At 38.9% G+C, this 19,905-nt stretch overlaps 1 protein-coding gene across 1 annotated transcript in view; it reads right to left on the bottom strand.

The window, feature by feature from the left end:
- Positions 1–1,255: 1,255 nt before the first annotated feature.
- The window catches only part of CACNA1A (calcium voltage-gated channel subunit alpha1 A), a 208,622-nt gene continuing 189,972 nt past the window's right edge, over positions 1,256–19,905 (bottom strand). The window contains 3 exon segments of the mRNA XM_032239034.1: positions 1,256–2,089; positions 12,176–12,423; positions 14,492–14,684. Of these exon segments, the coding sequence (XP_032094925.1) occupies positions 1,418–2,089; positions 12,176–12,423; positions 14,492–14,684 (1,113 nt within the window). The 3' untranslated portion in view covers positions 1,256–1,417.

Below are 19,905 nucleotides of genomic sequence, written 5' to 3'. Positions count from 1 at the left end.
AGGTTTCACTGTATTTAGGAGTCTGCCAGAGTTTGGCAGGATAAAGTTGATACCCAAATTTGTTGTGGGTAAGTGTTAATATATAGACAAATGAGGGAATTGTTATATATAGATATAGATATTTTAAAGAGTATCTAATTCAAGGATTTTCATTGACCAACTTCTGCTTAACAACTTGATCATACTTTTTCATCTTAGAAAGCAGCAAAAGAACAATGATTATCAATCATGCATTCCAATACATATCCTTTCATACAGCAGTAGATCATAAGAAGGGGTGAGAGGAGGAATGAGAATCAAGTATGGGGAAATTAACAATAAAGCACATTTCAATCAAAAATTCATTTTTAATATTTTTGTTTTTTTTTAAAGGATTTTAGAGATTTTTTTCATTTGTCTTTTTACTTTGTTTCATGCAATATTTCACAGTCCCAATCCCACAGGTTTTTTTCAACTTTTTTTTCCAAACAAGTAGGAAAAAAGAAATAAAGAAGCTGAGGAATTATTATTTTGATGTCATTTCTTTGTCAAGCAGGACCAAAATATCAGAAGAAAATGCTTAATTTTTATCAATTATTTTTGTCCTTTTTTGTTTTTTTGTTGTATTTCTTTTTTTATTATCTCTGCAGGCAGTAATATTAGGGTTTGGTATAACCAGCAAGCACTCCTCTCTCTCTCTCACTCTGTGTGTGTGTGTGTGATATATGTGTGTGTTGGGGATGTGTATTTGTGTGCATATCACCCTCTTAAAATATCAGGTCACAAACTTTTTTTAAAACATTAAGTTAATCAGGTAAATTGAGATGATAAAACTCATCAATAGAAGCCCAGGGTTGTCTTTTTGTTTACTTTTGCATCTTTTTAAAAGGTTTCTTTTTGTTTCTTAAACATTTCCAGAATGTCTTTGCTGACAGACTCTTCCTGCCTCTCCATCTGCCTCAGGGAAAAGCAGCTTCTGGTTTTGCTTCGCAGAGGCAGAGTTAGGTGAAGCCCGGGGCTTTCGGGCGGCCCCAATCTCCCCCCACACCTGAGTGCGTTTTCTTTTGTAAATTTTGAGTGACGCCCCTCCCTCCCACCCTCAAATCACTCACCACACACAACTTGATCTGTAAAAGATAAGCATGCTCTGATCTCCCAGACCCCTCGCTTCCCTAGCCTCCCCCCCAATCCCCAGACCCTTGCTCCCTCCCGACCCCAGATTCCCCCAACAAAAGATAAAAAGTTTCCCTCCCTCCCCCCCTCCACAATTGCAGGGTTCTCCTCCGGGATACCTTCCGCAATCGGCTTGGCAGTTCGTTTTGCTTTTCCGTCTTCCTCTCGCCTTCCCCCTCAACCTGGGGAAATCTCCCTTCGGGGTATGTGTGTGGAGTGCGTGTGTGGCGCGTGCGCGCACGTGTAAGGTGAAGCCACTTGTAGGTTAGCAGCAGTCGTCCTCGTCAGTTTCGCTGTAAGGTTCGTGCAGTCCTTTGCGTGACCCTGTCCCGCGCGACTTGGCTGGTCCGTGTGAATGATAGTATCCATTGGGGAGCCGTCGCCCGTGTCTATAAGGGGAGAGAGAGGACGAGCCGCCGCCACCGCCGCCCACCCGGGAAGTTCTGGGCGAACGTCCTGAGCTGCTCCCCTGCGGCGGCTGCTGCTGCATGGCCTCGTAAGGAAAGACTTCCTCGCCGGAGGGGCTGCCGTAGTCCCGACTCCGGTGGTAACCGCTGCCGTGGCGAGGCCCCGGCGGGGGCTCAGAAACTTGTGGCGCCGACCACCGGCTGCTGGCATGGCGGTAGCCGCGAGGCGAATCATTTCGCGGCGGGACAGTGTGTCGCTCTATAGCCGGAGACCTGCTGCGCCGCTCGGAGACGTGGTGCTCGGCAGGCAGCGAGGGATAGCGCCGAGGGGCTGGGCTGGCTATTCGGCTGGGGTGCACCGACGGTGGTTGCTGCTGGCCCCCTGTGTTGATGGCCTTACGGACCACGGGGGAGTAGGAGATATGTGGCCGGGGTGTAGAAGGGGTCTGTGGGAGCTGGCGGCGTCCTCGCCTCGGAGTGCTGGTGCCAGACGTTGAGAGGACTGGACTCCCACTTACGGAACTACTGCCCTACACGAAAATTGAAACAAAGGAAATCAAAAAGAAAAAATATACAAGGAAAATCAACCAAGAAGAGACAGGAGGAAAAGGGGGCCGGATTGAAAATGGGTCGGGGTGAGGTTTGGGTGACACAGAGACAAGGGAGGGAGGGGGGAGGGAGGCAAGGAATAAAAATAAATGAATGGGAAAGTAATTAAAGCAACAGCCACATCAGGGTGGATTAGAGGGTAGGAAGGCAAGGGAAACACAAAGGACAATAATAATTATTTATAATTAAAAAAAATTCAAAGGAAACCAAAAGCAAAAAAGAGAAATGGAATTTTTGTAAGTTCCAAGGATTTAAAAGTAGTAAAAAACTTTTAATTTTATCTGTGTTCTTCCAAAAGAATGAAAGAAAGAAGGCATGGGGGAGCAATTTATTAAATACAAAAGAAACAAAATATTTGTAGGAGAAAGGCGAGGTAGGATGTATTTGCAAAGCATGTTAGCAAAAACTGAATAGCAGGGGAAAAACTTAAAGAAAAGATTTGAAGTTGGAAAAGGAAGTGATAAATTGGGAAAAATAGGGACAGGATTTGGGAAATGATAGGAAGTGGGAGAGAGGATTTAACAGGAAAGATGAGGGAAATCTGGAATCATTAGTAGCAGTCAAACTCTTGAAAGAGACTCTGGAGTGTTGATGTACCTGAAATAGCTTTGATCATCAATCTTCTGCTCATGTTGCTTACATGCTAATGATAAGATCATGCATTATTTTCACTTCATACACCCTACTTCAATCCTTCATAAAGCCCCATCACAGATTTTCTAAAAGGCAATGAAGTCCATGAGGGAAAAACAGTTCTGTTATATAGCTAGTCTTTGCTACATAAATAGAGTAGTACTGTAATAGCAAAAGTATGGCTGTCCAGGGAGCAAAGCTCTGGGTAATGTGGATCATGGCTAGCTGTCAAAACACTTGTGATGCATTAAGGACCACCATCGAGAGCCATCACACTCACTTTTCTGACTCATCAAGAGTGTGTGTGAAGTAAATTAATAGTCTATTCATGGTAAAGCCTTTGAGTAAGCCATGTTCTCAGAAGATCGTCTCATTGATATAATAGAGCCCTGAAGTCAGAGCCAACTAACAATCCATCTTCAGCAGCAATTCCCAGTTAACTACATTTTGATGTACAGAGTTTCCTCCAAATAAGATAAATTTCTATCCCGCTCTTCACAGTATCCCTGAAAATAAGGTATGTTGCAAGAAACATCAATTCCCAGAAATGTTTAAGACAGAGATTATTAGACTTATGGATCTCAACTTTATTAATACATATGTAGCAATTATTTGACTGGAGTTTTCAAAGTAAGGGCTTGTGTATGCTTTCATGATTTGTGTGCTACACTTGCAGCCACTCTAATTCCCCATCCTTTATGCTTCAATAACTCTTGATGTCACAGAGACATTTAAGGCATTTACTTGAGATTTTCTCCTGCTATATGAATGTTAATATAAATGAACCCAAAAATTAAATATGCACTCTAAGCAAGATACATTTTACAATTATAAACAATAATCTACAACTAGCTGACACTTTTGACATCTTTCATGTCAAACAATCTTTCACCAACAAATTCCAAGTCTTTGAACTAAATAAGTAGGCCTTACAACAGGCGCTCACAGCACCTGCCATGGTTTTAGAAGTACAGACTAATAGGATGCTTGATCCCAATAATTTGTTGGCATGGCAGATGCCCTGCTACAATGTGGAAAATCTTAGTTATCCTTTTCATTGTATCCATAGAAATGATAGTATGAGAAGATCAATTTCTGCAAGAATCTTTAATATCCTGTGATAAGACACTGGAAGACACGGAAAAGCCAAGCTGTGCTAAACCATCTTGTACAGCTTGGGCCATCATCAGCAGGCAAGCCCTGGGCCATCATGCCAAATAAACCAAATATTATTTTGTGTTTTATACTAGATAAATAAATATTTATAATGCTAGGAGCCTCCTGAAGAGAAAATAGTGTTGCCTATATGTGAATTTATACATGACTTCTTTATGCATAAAAATAGATGCTTATCATATCAAGAGTTTTTACTTTGGGCCCAATGTATGAGGAAATATACATTTCTAGAGACAACATAATTCATCCTAGTCTAAAGCCCATAGTTTCAGTACAATCTAGCCAAGCACAAGAGGCCTTTTGTACTTATCATTAAATAATATTTGCTCTCTGTTTTGACATCAAACAAAGATTCCCTGGATCAAGTAATTGTGTATTCCAAGGATCGCATATTTTAGATTAAAAATTGCTGCTGATCCTGATCTTTCACAGAATTCTAGCAGTGAGTTGCCCAAATGCCACTTACTCGTCAAACACATAAACTATAAAAATACCTGCCAAGACAATAGGAGCTTAGTAGCTAGAATTTCTATTTCTACTAGTATTCTATCTCTGTTTCTAATATATGCACATAAGAAAGCTTGGATAAGTTATTTTTCTCCTACAGCCAACACTTGGTGAGTTTGTTGAGCTGAAGAAAATGACTAGTCCTTACTTACCCAGTGAGCTTCATGGCTGAACGTGGTGTAGAATTTGAACCACCACACTCCAACCTTTTAACTATTAATCACACTGCCCTTTATTTACTGCCATATTTTAGATATTTTTGGGATATACATCTACAGAATTTTGAAAAAGGATATTCACAGGTATAAAAAGACAAATCACTATAATTCCCTTACATGACAGTATTTTTTAATCTAGCCTCAGTTATGTGTATATAATGTATGTGACCCTGATGATTGCTCATGTACCATCAGGCTTGTGTTGACTCTTGGCAATCAGATAAAATAGAATTTTTCTAGGTGGATCTGTCCTCAGCTTTGTCCTTTAGGTTTTCCAATTGTGAATTGGTTGCCACTGCACTTCAGTCCATCCACCTTGTTTGTCAGTCATTATAGACTTTTCCAGAGAGCTAGATCTTCGTGTCATGTGTGCATATTGTGATAATTTGAACCTGCTCATTGGTACCTCAAGTGAGAACTTTAGGAAGATTTGCACAATGGTACTTTTATTTATTTGCTTGGGTATCCATGATATTCTCAGGACTTGCTTCCAATACCACAGTTGAAAAGAATCAATATTCTTTTTATCCTGCTTTGTTAAAAGTCCAATTCTAACTTCCATAGAGCATCACAGGGAAAACTCATTGCCTCTGTGATTATAATCTGTGTAGGTACACACACATCCCAATACTGCATAGCTTTTCCAAGGCCTTCATTGTTAATTGACCCTAAAATATAGAAGCTACACTTCAGTATCTTCTCTCTCAATCCCAAGACTGGTTACTGTGTCTGTTGTCCTTAGTATGGTCTACTTCAGATTTAACTTTAGCCTTATTTTTTCCATTGTTCTCCTTGACTTTCATTACTAGAGCTTGTAGATAATTTGTATTTTTAGCTATAGTGTAGTGTCATGAACACAGCTGAGATTATTTATGATCCTTCTTTCAACTTAAAAGCACACTCACCTTCCAATTAAGCTTCCCTCTGTATATATTCCACATATAAATTGGATAAATAAGGGAGAGCAAACAATCTTTCTTTGTCTCCTTTGTTGACCAAGAGCCAACTTGTTCTGCTATGATCTATCCTTGCTGTGGCCTCCTAACCTATATATAGGTTTCACATGGGGTCAATGTGATATTTTAGGGTTTCCATTTTTCTGAGCTTGTTCCATAGCTTGACATGACTGACCCAATCCAAGGTCCTTTTATAATCAATGAAGCTTTTTTGGGGGGCTTTCTCAATTATACAGCATGCATCAGCAATAATGTCTCATGTTTCTTGGCCTTTCCTAAAGCTAGATTGAATATCTGGCATCACCCTTTCCATGCAGGGCTGTAATCTGCATTATATGATCCTAGATATTAGTTTGCTAATGTGACATAAAGTGTATAGTGTTCAGTGGTGGGTTGCAGGCGGTACGACTTGGTATAGGCATACCAGTGCCTGTCCGGAGCACTGGGTACCGTTGCGGTATGGTGCTCCGGAGGGCCCACCCGCCTGCCTGAACTCCTTACCTGTATTGGAGGTCTTCGGCGCTTCTCTGCACAGAGCGCATGGCACCTGCGCGATGCTCCGCCGAGCAGCTGAAACGTCACGGAGGCATCGCAAGGACGCATGCGCACGCTGCGTGCATTCATGTGGATGCTGGGCCCAGTTGCACCGTACTGGTTAGAACAGGATCTGGAACCCACCACTGATAGTGTTGTAATTTGCACAGTCTCCTTTTTTCATTGTTATGCAGACTGACCCATTTGGCCACTAGATTGTTCCCTAGATTTGTTGGCATATTTGGTTATAACCTTTACTGATGCTTCTTCTCTTGCTTATCATATTTTTGTAGGCATTTCCTCAATTCCTGTAGTCGTTTGGCTTGATAAAGACTAGAGTGCTGATCTAACCTCACTGTTTAATACTAGAGATTCTTGTAAATAAGGAATATTTTCTAAGGTATCATAGATGTTAACACTTTGGCTGTACAGTATTTCAGTATAATCCTTCGATCTTTGTTTTATCTTCTTTAAATCAGTTTCTCTTTGTCCATTGACATTATTTAGCATATCAGTTTGAGGTTGGAATTTCTTCTGAGTTTCAGAGATCTCTTGGAAGATCTTTCTTTTCCCATGGCTCCTTCCATCTTTAGCATCTTTACAGTTGCTGATGCAATACTGCTTGTTGCCTGTTTTAACCGCTTTCTGAAATTTTTTAAGTTTCTTCCTCAGAATATTGCCTTTATTGTCTTTGGCTTCTGATCTCTTCATAGTAATTTCCAGTTTGCTCTGACATCCACTTTGCTTTTTTTCTGTTTCTTGAATCTTTGCAGTCTCTTTTCAGATTCATCCTTAATAGTTTCTTTAAATTCATTCCTAATTGACGAGATTCAGCATTTCAGAGAGTATTCATGGTGATGCCTTAAGAAATTGTGCATATATGCACAATATCACAGTGTGGAAGATGGTTGGCTTCTACCACTTTAGCTTAACTTGGAACTTATTTATTTGGCAGATTTATATAACCAACCATATGAAACTCACCAGCTTTCTCTTCTTTTGCATCAGTGGTTGGAGCATCCCCTTGAATAACCGCCATATTAAAATGTTGACCACAAAGACTAATTGTTATTATTTGATCAATACTTGGTATGGCTAAGGATTGTTCCTGCTATACCCTTCCTAACGATGAAAGCAATGCCATTTCTTCTTTGTCTTAAATATCCTGAAATTATAAGCAGAGATCTTTTAAATTAAATTTTCCAAATGTATTCTGTCCCATCTCAATACTCTGATGGCTTTGATGTCAAATGTTGATTCATTTCACCTTTCATTTTGTTGAACTTTCTCATATTCATGCTCCTTACATTTCCTGTTCTCATTGTAATTCTTTCTTTGCAGCTTCAGATATTGTTTTCTTGCCTGGCAACATCAACAACTAAATATTCTGAAGGCTTTAATTTAGACATGTCACAAACACTGTTAGCACTGTGAAAGATCTTCAGTTCTTCCTCACTCCTGCTGAGTGCCATCTGACCTAAGGGGCTAATAATGTGGCATATATTGTCAGTCATTTTATTCTTTCTATCCATGTGATTTTCTTGGTATAATAGAGGAATGATTTATCATTGTCCTATGCAATATGAAATGATGCATTGGCTGATAAGTGATTTAGTGCAATTTAGTTTTGATATTTTAGCAATTTTCTTCCTCTATCATATTCTATATTGCTTCTGCCCAACATTGATGCCCACTAGCTTTAGCTGGCAGCTGGGATGATCTTCACACCTTGCGTGTTCCTGTTAGAATTATATCCTCTTGACATAAACTCCTGGCTTTCTTTAGTTATCCCTCACAGGAATCTTCCAGGAATGAAGCAGCCCAGCAGGGCTTTGTCAATAAAGTTCATCTAATTAAAAATTAACATGTTAACAGCTCAGATTATAAATTCCAGCATATAGGAAAAAGTGAACATTCCTTGACTCAACTTGAGACAAAAAAAAACTTGAGGCAAATAAACTTAAATTCAGATATGCCTTGGAAGCTTGGCAAAAGGCAGCTTGACTCTAGCATATGGTCACAGCTTCTGTGTAGTACAAGCAGGTGTGGTGGTCTGATTAAGGTGTTAACTTAGAATTGGAGAGGTCAATATCACAAGATACGTCTGTCGTTCAGCCCTGCACCCCAGATACTTTGCGTGTGTGAAAAAATGGACTAAGTCCACTAATTGTTGATAGCATGAGCCTGAGCATGGGGAAGTAGAATTTCCTGAAACACTACAAATCATGGAGAATTAGGTTGTATGGACTGTAGCAAGAAAAAAAGCTTCTTAAAATTTACCATTAAAATGAGATTCTGAAGGTCACAGATACCCAATATAGCATGTTTAAAAATTGCTTAAGGGACAAAATTGCCAGTTTTCTAGCACCGCTGACAGGGTGTTTAGAACCTCAGTTTCCAGCATAGGTACCAATTCTGTTTGGCCAGGAACCTGCAGCTGCTCTTGAATTGTGCGTGGTTCTTTCCCCATAGTCCATCATCACTAAGTCCTAATAAGGTATTAAGTAAACTGCCTTATGCTCCATCATGGGATCAGTTTCATCTTTTGAAGACAAATGTTGTAGATAAGATACTTTAAATGTTTCATCCAACAATAAAACCTCTCAATCTCTTCTATGGTTCAATTTAGTTGAAAAGAATTGAATGAATCCCAAGTTTGTGTAAACATTCAACTTTATCCAGTATCTATAGGTGAATGTCATTAGGAGTTTTGGAGTAAGGTATCTTCAATACACTAATGTAATCAACTTCTATAGCTCAATCTTGTCTTAGTCAAGAAAGATTGGGTACATATTTAAGCAGCACTGGATAATATAGTGGCTGTTAGATAAGAGCCAACAAGATAAATGACAACAAAATGAAGCCACTGTGAATATAATATTCCCTTATATAGGAATTAGAAGTGTTGTAGCAATAGCAATAGCACTTAGACTTATATACCGCTTTACAGTGCTTTATAGCCCCCTCTAAGCAGTTTACAGAGTAAGCATATTGCCCCCAACAATTTGGCTCCTCATTTTACCCATCTCGGAAGGATGAAAGGCTGAGTCAACCTTGAACCTGGTGAGATTTGAACTGCCAAATTGCAGGCAGCTGGCAGTCAGCAGAAGTAGCCTGAAGTACTGCATTCTAACCATTGCGCCACCGAGGCTCATTGTAAGTTCTTAACAAGGTTATACTTCTTTCTAAAGAAGAATACACATAATATGCAAGTGTTCCTAGAGCCATAAATGTTTTATGTAACAAGGAATGCCTTTTCTACTTTCAGTAGATTCATCAGATACAACCATTCCTTTACTTTCAATGAGCCTTTGGAAAGGGAGGGTTTTTTTGGAACCTGAATTTTTTTCCAACCAATAAAGGATCAATGCAGGGGAAACTAGTTATTTATATTCATCTCTCTCACGGACAACTCCCACCCAGTGTCTACTTCTGTCAAATTAATGTATGGAGCATCATGGGATCTTTTATGAGTCAGCACTATAAATTCTAGAAAGAAAAATGTCTGATATAATATTATTACTCAGCCATATACTGTCTTTCCCTAAGACGTTCAAGGCAGCATACATACTTTTTCCTTCTCCAATATTAAATTAAAACAACAACCAAGTAAGGCTCAGAGATAGTCCTTAGTTTAAGTTATTCCCCATGCCCCAACCTCTGTAGACTATTTCAAAGCTTGTAGTGCCTATGAACCATAACTCAGCAGAAGGTAGCAAAGTTCTAGTGGCCAATAACTCCTACTCTTGCTACTATGTATAACAGCTTCTTATAAAAATAAAATAATCTTTGGTTTTGTTCCACTCTATTATTTTACTAGATATCTTCTCTGATTGTTTCATAGGAGGAATAATAGAGTTCAGTGTCACCAGCATACTTATGTCACCCCACTTCAAATGCTATTTACATCTCCTGCCATGAAGCCAATCACAATCTGGCTGATTTAATCAGCCAGGGGGAGTATGAGTTGAACAGACAAGTGGCAGTTCTTTTTTTCACATTCTTTTCCACATGTTTGAGATCTACAAGTTGAAAACAGTGCATAGGAACCTGATATATATTAGCGTGAGTACCTCCCTATGAACTGTTGCAGAATTGAAGTGAACTAAGTTGACTTTGAAAAAAAAAATGAAAATTGCTCACAGCGTGTCTCCTTAAATCTGAAAGTTGCAATACTGGCTAAGGATAGTTATAATTTGTTATATAATTGTTGATGTGAATATTAGAAATATTGATATTTTAAAGGTAACCCAAACTGATTTTCTCAGTCAATGGAGTCAATCATAGTGTATTTATTTATTTGGTAAGATTAGGCAAGGGAATCTCACTGATTCTATCTGTTCTGTCGCGGGTCAATCATGTATTTTGTTGTTTCAAAAATAAAACTGATTCTGAGCAAAAATTAAATATGTAGACCCACAATTTGAATAATTCTCAAGCCATCTCATAAATGTAACAAATGCCTAAGTGTTTACCCTTGGAGATACAGGACATTTGGATAGATATTTGGCAGTTGGGATATCACAAGCTCTATCATACAAATTAAATAGGAGGACAAATTAATTGAGTATTTTTAGTTTAAGAAAAGCAAAAACAGAAAACAAAGATGAATACTATATCTGAAGGATATAAATCTGTAGGCTGAAGAAGCACAAAGATGATCCAAGTTCATATCTATCCAGAATTATAAGCTATGATGATAGAGAAATGGAAATCTGGTGCTGGTTAAGAAGAAAGACAAAATAATGGTCTTGCTCTCATTTTATGTACAGAAATTCAGTAAACCTACAGATTGTTTTATTTTAAAACTGGCAATGGGATTGGGATCTGCAAGTGAGCCTAAGGAGTGCAGGCAGTCAGGCAGTGTATCTCACAGAGATCTTATATGCCAATACCTTGTTATCTATTTCTATCTAGATGGAAATAGGGACCTTGTAGGTCATCTAGTCCAGCCCCCCCCCACCCAAGCAAGAGACCCTACATCCATTATTCCTTGTCTGGCCTTCAGGAGCTTTGGAAAATAGATTGCCTCCCTCCTCTCTGGGGCAGCCCCTCAAATACTGAAACACTGCTATCATGTCTCCCTTGGTCCTTCTTTTCACTAAACTAGCTATACCAAGTACTTGCAACAGTTCATCCTATGTTTATTATTTATTTATTTATTTATTTATTTATTTATTTATTTATTTATTTATTTATTCATTCATTCATTCATTCATTCATTTATTTATTTATTTATTTATTTATTTATTTATTTATTTATTATTAAAACTTGTTATAGTGTGGTGACAAAACTGGATGCAGTATTCTGTGTGCGGTCTTACAAAGGCTTTATAGAGTGGTATTAGTACCTCACTTGATCTTGATTGTATCTCTCTGTTAATGCAATTTAGGATTGCATTGGCTTTTTTGGCTGCTGCTGCACACTATTGGCTCATATTTAATTGGTTGTCCACTAACTCCCAGATCCCTCTCATAGTTATTGCTATTAAGCCTGGTTTCACCCAGTCTATATGTGTACTTTTGGTTTTTCTTGCCTAAGTGTAAGACTTTACTTTTCTCCACATTGAATTTCATTTTGTTAGATAGGGCCCAGTGTTAGATAGGGCCCCACCTCTGCTTCTGTCATTGAGAAAATAATATGAATTTATCTTACGGTAAAACTGGCCTATTTCCATATCCTGAAAACATACTCTGATGCTGTAGAGGAGAAATGGCAGAGATAGTTATAATTGCAAAAAGTAGCTGTGGTCTTTCAGAAACAACTGATTGGCTGAAAATTAAATACGTAATCCTGCAAGACAATTTTCATACTGAACCAAGGTTGTAAAACAATGCAGACTAATTATCATTGGCATGTTTACACAAGTAGATAGATAACTGGAGTTTGACACTCTTGAAGGAAATAGACATTTTTTAATACTAAAGGACTAACTTGTTTTAGTTCTTAGAAGCGCAATATGGAATGGAAAGCCATACCAACCTGCCTATGAGGCACATGTTCTCGGCCTTCACTGGGTGAACGGGACCATCGTCGATCTCTGGATCGAGGCCGGCTATATTCATGCCTCTCTTGTGAATATCGCTCTTTGTCAGAAGATGTGTGATGGTGGTGATGGTGGTGGTGATGGTGGTGGTGCTTCCGATCCTTAGGCCTGCCTCGCTCTTGATCCCTTTCTTTGGGAGGTAAGTCAGCTGACTGTGTGGTCAGACTGAGGTCTGTACCCAGACCTGCCAGTGAGAAAAACAAAACAATTTAAAATCCAATGCATTTGTTTTAAATGAATGATATGGAGGATATTACGATCACCTGTTAATGCTCTGCATAACATACCAGCAACAAAAGGGAGGAAAGTATGATGAAATGCTAAAACACTGAAGGCACATTTTGCTTGGCTACTTGGATAGTCAAAGGTGATCATTATATACTTTGGTGTCCAAGATTTAAGACTCCAAAGTATATATTACATTCTACAGAATAAATTGCTTTTCTGGGCTATCTTCGCCCAAGTGAGCATTTAGATCAAACAAAACTGAATAAGGAGAATAATTTAATACATTGGTGTAATGTCTGAACTTGGACCTCCATGCAGCCAAATTAAGATTGCTTTTCAGTGAACTCCCTACTCAGATGCTTAGCTGATGAAATATTTGAAAGATGCTTGTAAGCTATATGAATATTCACTGGCTAACTTCATACGGTAAACTAATACTAAATTGGGATTAACAAATCATATCTCTGTTCGCATAATATTTATTTATTTTATTGGAGATTGGAGTACCTGACTCCCAGGAACGCTGGCTAGTTTACACTTCTAACAACAGGAAACAGAAAAAGAGAGGAAAAAGTATGTCCTATGCTATGTCCAAACAAATGAGACATATTGTAGTTCAGCATGATGGCCTGATTCACACATTGTCAAATAATGGCTTCTAACAAAATGCTGAACTCCAACTTCCTTTCTCTCAATTTTAACCATTTTAGTGGTTTAACAGTCTTATGTGACCCGGGCTCTAAGTTAGTGTTTGGGGAAGACTAATTTCCCCTCCCAGAACAAGGAATACGGGTAGTGTTGTTTGTTCAACAATGGTGTGGGTCTGGAAATCTGGAACGATGATGGCCTCAGAAAAGCTGCTTTATGGCCCGTAAGACACTTCTGACCATTGCAAAACATTGCAATACCACTTCTGCAGTCACATGATTGTGATTTGGTGCTTAGCAACCTGTTCACCAGTTGTCAAGTGCCCTGCATTAATGTGATCGTCATTTACAAACTTCTCTGCCAGAAAGTCAATGGAGAAGATAGCTGGAGAAGTTGCAAACTGTGGCTGCCTGTCAAGAGGGACTCTATCGGATCTCTGGGGTTGTCTGAAAGAGCTATTTGCTGAAGGGAGTTGAATTCCTTTGGTGCAATCTTTTAGATTTCAGCTCCCTTCAAACACCCTGTCAAAGGAGTTCCCTTCTGTGCATAGAGGATAGCTAAGCTCCTTCAGCAGAGTGCAAAAACAAAGCTAAAATCCTGTGCACCATCGAAGCAGTTATTTGTGCATGGGGAGGAACTGAAATCCTTTGGCAGGCATCTCTTTTGGCCAGCCCGAGATGAGAGGGAACTGAAAGCAGACAGTGGAGAAGCAATGTAGTGAAGTAAGGAGTGTAGAGTGTCTCAGGTGGGCGGGTGAGTGGCTGCGATGCCTTACACAGGCTGTGTACTTAGTGCCTCTTCATTTAAAGGCTGAAAATTCTGTTGATTTTGGTAGGGAGGATTTTCAGCTCCTGAGCAGAACCTCCTAGGGTCTCCTACAACCTCAAAACACACCACTCTCCTTACCTGAGACTTCATTTGCTTAACAACCAGAACTGGAAATACTGGAATTATAGTCATTAAGCAAATCAGTCACATGGACATCTCATTTAACTGTAGTTTTACTCCATGACTGAGATTCCCATCTCAATTGTGGTTTTAAGTCGAGGACTATCTGTGAAGACTCTTGAGGAATCATTTCTGTCATTGAACTTTCAGACGTCTTAGATGGAGTTACTTAACAAGAGAAGGGAAGCCAGTATATTCAAAACAAATAATTATTTTCAAGCATTTTTTTCCTTTCCAAAATTATCAGTAAACCCTGTCTGTTCCTCATAGGTTTTCTTAGAAAATAAAAACTGTGGGAGGCTGGCACCCAGTGTTTTCTTTGAAATTATGTCCACCTGAGATGAAATGAGAAATAACTTCCTGGAACACCACAGGCTTCCTATTCCCTTCCCCAGAATAAGCTTCCATTTGCCTTGAATTGTTTTTACCTGTGTCCACATCAGTGTATCGACTCAGTGAACGTTCTGATGTACGGTGGGTCCGCTCCCGTCGGCGGTGATGTCTCTGGCCGTCCTCTGGAATTACTCTTTCTAGAGAGTAATCATCCAAGCGTGTACCTTTGGAGCGTGAGTGGCCCAACATGGAGGCAGAGCGTTTCATGGGACTTGTATCGGGAATGGTCTGGAGAGAGATAGAAACCCAGTATAACAACATTAGGGGAGCCTTACAAGAAAGCAAAAGCCAATAGGTTTTGTAAAGTGTGGGATAAAATTACAGAAACAGGCTATATTCAGCTAAATGTACTCCAGCCAGAGAAATAGAATTATATCCCATCAGACTGGTTATCCAGTGCATCTTTCTATTCTCTAACACTTACAAAACTATAGGATATATAAAACTGTTGATACATATACCAGTCTCTCCTGTCATTGTTCTATGCCTAAATTATGGATTAGGACATCTTGTTACATCCAACTGAGAATCCCTCCTTTTCCAATGAACTCAGGAATACATTAAAAATGTAGCTAAGAAGAACATAACTGCCATAATGCATTCCTCTCTTGAATGAGCTAGAAAAGAAGGCACATTTTATATGAGCAGCAACTCAGCAGAATCTTTTTTGGTTATGGATGCTCTTAACTGGAGATGAAAGCATAAATTACTTTCTCTGGCCAATGTCATGAAAAAACTTTGGCCAAAGGAAATATATATGAAGAGATTGCCTATTGCAAAAGAAAGAAAAAATATTCACATCCTTAAATTAAACAAATTAAATAGTATTCCATACACTCTATAACTAGTTCAAGCTTCCACAGATAGAAATGTTGGGGGAAGAGTAGCAATGAAATGAACTTTGTACCAATGCAACTGAAGCTCTGTGTCTTTTGTACATGTGTTGTCTGCGTTGTGATGCTGCAATGTTTCATCACTGATGAAACCATCAGATTCTCTGATGCTTCTGGCCATAGACTGCCCTTCTTTTGCTTTCTGCATGTTTTTCTTTGCCTCTATAATTTCTTTGTGTCATATATCACATCATCTATTATTTCATGAATCTGGGTAGAACCTTAAGCACAGTGAGGAAAATTAGATTTAAACAATCTTAACTAATCTTCCTGAAGTCTCTTTTTAAATAAGTATACAGGGCGGGGCATAACCTTTTCCTAGGGGGTCACAGCAAGATCGACAGCAGTTTACAACTTCCGCGACACCTCATTTTAAAGCCCATAAAAAACTGAATTGAATGAGCTATTAAATGTTAAATTTGCTTTAAGAATGGCTGGAAAATTCGATTCGGAAGAACAAAGGATCATTGACAGAATAAAGTGCATTGCCTTTCGAGAGGCTCGCGAAAACAATGTCGAATTTTGGGGCAATGACGTCTGGCCGGGAAATTCGCCAGATCTCAATCCGGCAGAGAACATTGGGGCCATAATTAAGGATGAAGTGGAAGCTCTGATGATTCAGGAGCAAGGTCAAAATCGATATTCGGTTGAAACTTTGAGAATGAATTTGGAAACTGTGTTGAAAAATCTGGAAAATCGAACGGAACTGTTTGAAGATTTGTTGTGTTCTTATCCACCTCGTTTGAATGCTGTTCGAAGGGCTAATGGTGGTCATACTGACTATTAAATCGTGTCAATAAACTCAGTTTTTGATGGGCTTTCGAATGGTGTATGAATTATTTGTGTTGTTATTACAAGTGTTGCTGTGACCCCCTAAGAAAAGGTTATGCCCCGCCCTGTACTTATATTCTGGATGCCAATATATTCAGATATTGTGCTACTAACTGCTGCTTAAGAAGTTACTTAAAGCTAGTAAATCTGTCACATGGTTTGTTGAATTCTAGCTATTGTTACTTTGTTCCAGGATTTGTAAACAATTTATTTCAAATGTCATAGCACTTTAAGATTGGAACCAGCATCAATCAGGTAGATGTTTTTTCTTCCCTCTTCCCTATTTCTAACTGCTGACTTTCAATTCGTTTCAGAAATATGACAACAGAAAGTCTAGTTTTTAGGATCTTTTCCCTGCTCCACCTAACCATTACAGAAATGTTCTGCCAACATTTCTTTTTCTGCCTTGATGTTGACTTCACTCCTCCTCCATCCCTGAATGAGATTGGCTTAAGTCATACTTAATTGTATCCATGTAACGGGTTCCATTCTCTGATGGTTTCTGTTAGTTTAGTTTACCTCCACATTTTTTCTTGAATGATGGGCATATTTTTAAACAACACACTGTGTTTGATTACTCACCATTTTAACGTCAACGGGGGCCTACATAGAACTCAGAGGCATTTTTTGAAATAAAGATTATACTGGAGACCGATGCTTCTCAGCTTGTAAATTTCTTAAGTAATTTTTTTCCATTAAAAGTATAAGGAAAAAAATAGATAGAGCTGGAAGTTTGGCAAGTTTTAAGCCGGGAGAACATTCCCAGAAACATATGTCAAAGGATGATCTTGTAACCCAAAAACATTAAATGCAAGACAATAATTTAATAGAAACATGGAAAATTGTATGCTGCACAGGGGAAACATCCAGTCACATACACATAGCCACCTTGTCTCTTATTTATATTTACTGCTCTTCATGACACATATATCAATTTCAAAAACTGTCAGATTTGGCTAGGCCTGACCCTTTGATACATTTACTCTCAAAGAAGCAGTTCATTATGCTCTAGAACTGCTCAGCGAGAAACACACTCAAAAAGTTTACGCAAAAGTAAGCCTTAGCAAAGGAAAGGAGAGAGCCAGACCTTGTAATCACTGTAGGATTTATGATCTTTTTCTATTCATGAAAGGCTTTTGCCATTGCTGCAGCTTTGGAGAATGGGAGAAAAATGATTTTGCAAATTCCTTTTTTTTAAATTACACATTTCCCAGCCTTCTGGGGAAGATTTAGGAGGAAGGCACAAGGAAAATGCCATCCTTCTTTCCAGACACAGAAACCTCTACAAGATGATCAAAGAGCCTTTTCTAAATAAAGTATGTACAAGATCTGCAGCATATTATGATATTTTAAATTATCATAATGGGAAAAGCATTGAATTCCACTAACGTGACTCAGCTTTAACTTTAAATTACATTTAGAAATTACAAAACTTTATAGATAAAATGCAACACGCATTATTCATTGGTAGGTTAATAAAGATAAAAGCAATATAGTAAGTATATACTGTATTTCTCATCTACACTGAGTTGATATTGTAAACCTAAAATTGACCAAATAATATTTGCATATAGTAATACGTAGCATTGTTTATGTAAAGTTTTACAATATACAAATAAGGTTAGGCAATTTGAAGGTTGAATAATCTAATATGGTCACATTGTCACAAAATAGCTGCAGTTTGGAAGCTTACTTGTTAATGAGAAGATTGACAAGATATATATGATAACTCCTAAACCTTATTTAGCCAACGACAAAATGACAAGATTGGCTCTCATCATCTTTCTAATCGTCCCTCTCCCACCCATCCCTGTTATCACTTCAATTTATCTTTTCCCCCCATTTCTGAGCAAGAGGCATACTTTCAAGTCAAGGACCGTCTTGCATTGTTCATGTTTAAGAAAAAAAATATACATCTAACAATGCCTAGGACAGTGTTTCTCAACCTTGGCAACTTAAAGATGTCCGGACTTCAACTCCCAGAATGCTGGCTGGGGAATTCTGGGAGTTGAAGTCCAGACATCTTCAAATTGCCAAGGTTGAGAAACACTGGCCTAGGAAGTCCTTCTGGTACATAAGGCTGATGGTGGCAGCTGATGTTTCTTGAATGATGGGCACATTTTTAAATAACACACTGTGTTTGATTACTCACCATTTTAATGTCAATGGGGCCTACATAGAACTGTGGGATTAACCACTCCAACCCCTCAATTTTGTGGGATATATTCAAATAATCCTGACTGCTGAAGAAAATAATCTTAGCCACATTGCCTTCCCTATATTATGAATTTATATACAGTTGTTTCAATGTTTTGTTTCTCTAAATGTGTCCATTGTGTTTCAAGCAGGAAGTACATTTAGATTTTACTATCTAGTTAAAATTAAGACTTGCAAGTCTCAGCCTAATAGAATATTTTCCTTAAAAATCAGTTTGTTTGAGATTGCAGAATGTAGAAAAGGAATGAAATAGAAAACTAAAAGTTGAATCTTGGAAGTCTTGAATTAAAAAAAAAGTTTAATGTAATTTGTTTGTTGGGAGACATCTTGAGTCATTGAGAGTTGGGCAGCATACAAGTTTTAAAAAAATATTGTGGTATCACTCATGGATATTACCTCAAGCATGGAGGTAAATCTGTAGAATCAGAATAACATTTAGTGATACTTTTAAGTTGCTTCCATACTTTCTGCTCCTAGAAAAGGAGTTGAAAATTTTCTCCTTACCCATAATTGATTTGTTTGAATTATTAACCATGGTTTTGACTATTTTTATTATTTACATGTAATTAGGGTGCAGCTGTTTGCGGTCCCAAACCGTATTTTTATCATTACCTATCCTGACCGTTCTATGGTGAAGGCACTGAGAACTGGTGAAGCTATAGTGTCTCCAGGTGCCCAGCTACCCCTCCTGGGGATGGTTGCTGAGGACAATGGGAGGTTCCCAGTCTCTGATTTTGGGGGCTTTGGTTTGGGGGATGGTGCTGTCATTGGGGGGGAATGGAGGTGCTTTTTTGGTAGCAATGGAGCTTGCAAATGTATGATGGGAGACAGGGAGTGGGCTACCTTTGGGGAACATGGAATTGTTGCCATATATCAGTTTTCTGTTCAAGTTTCTTGGTCTCTACCAGTGGTGGGATTCAGCCAGTTCGCACCTATTCGGGAGAACCGGTTGGTAACTTTCTAAGCAGTTCAGAGAACCGGTTGTTGGAAGAAATCTCATTTTGTTTTTTTCCCACTTTACAGGGCTAATCCTATAAGGAAGGCAGGAAGGAAACATTCTGGTGTTGTTTCTAGCCTAATCTTTATTGTCCTGCTTACAGAAACTGCCTCTCTGGTTAATCCTTATTACATTGTAACAGCTAAGGTGAAGCGCCCATCAACATGAATGATGTTGAGTTGGCCATGCCCATCCAGTAACATGACCACCAGGCCCCACCTACCCTGCTGGTCATTAGGGCAGAGAACCGGTTGTTAAATTATTTGAATCCCACCACTGGTCTCTACCCAGTACCCTGTTAGCAGACCTTCAGTAGCCCTGGCCTCTAATGCCAGTTTAGTCTGCAATAAGGGATCCCTCCTCAGTGATTTAAATGTTGATAATAGTGCCACTCTAGTATGCACCACTGAAATCTAGCTGACTCTGGAAAGGGGTGGTCCTTTGGGAAATATTCCAAGCAGGAGTTGGGTGTTGCATCAGCTGAGACTCTGAGGCAGGAGAGTGATGTTGT

This window comes from Thamnophis elegans, chromosome 2 (assembly GCF_009769535.1).
Source record: "Thamnophis elegans isolate rThaEle1 chromosome 2, rThaEle1.pri, whole genome shotgun sequence".
Lineage (NCBI taxonomy): Eukaryota > Metazoa > Chordata > Lepidosauria > Squamata > Colubridae > Thamnophis > Thamnophis elegans.
Note: the sequence above shows the minus strand (reverse complement) of the source record. Positions and strands in the feature narration are given on the sequence as shown.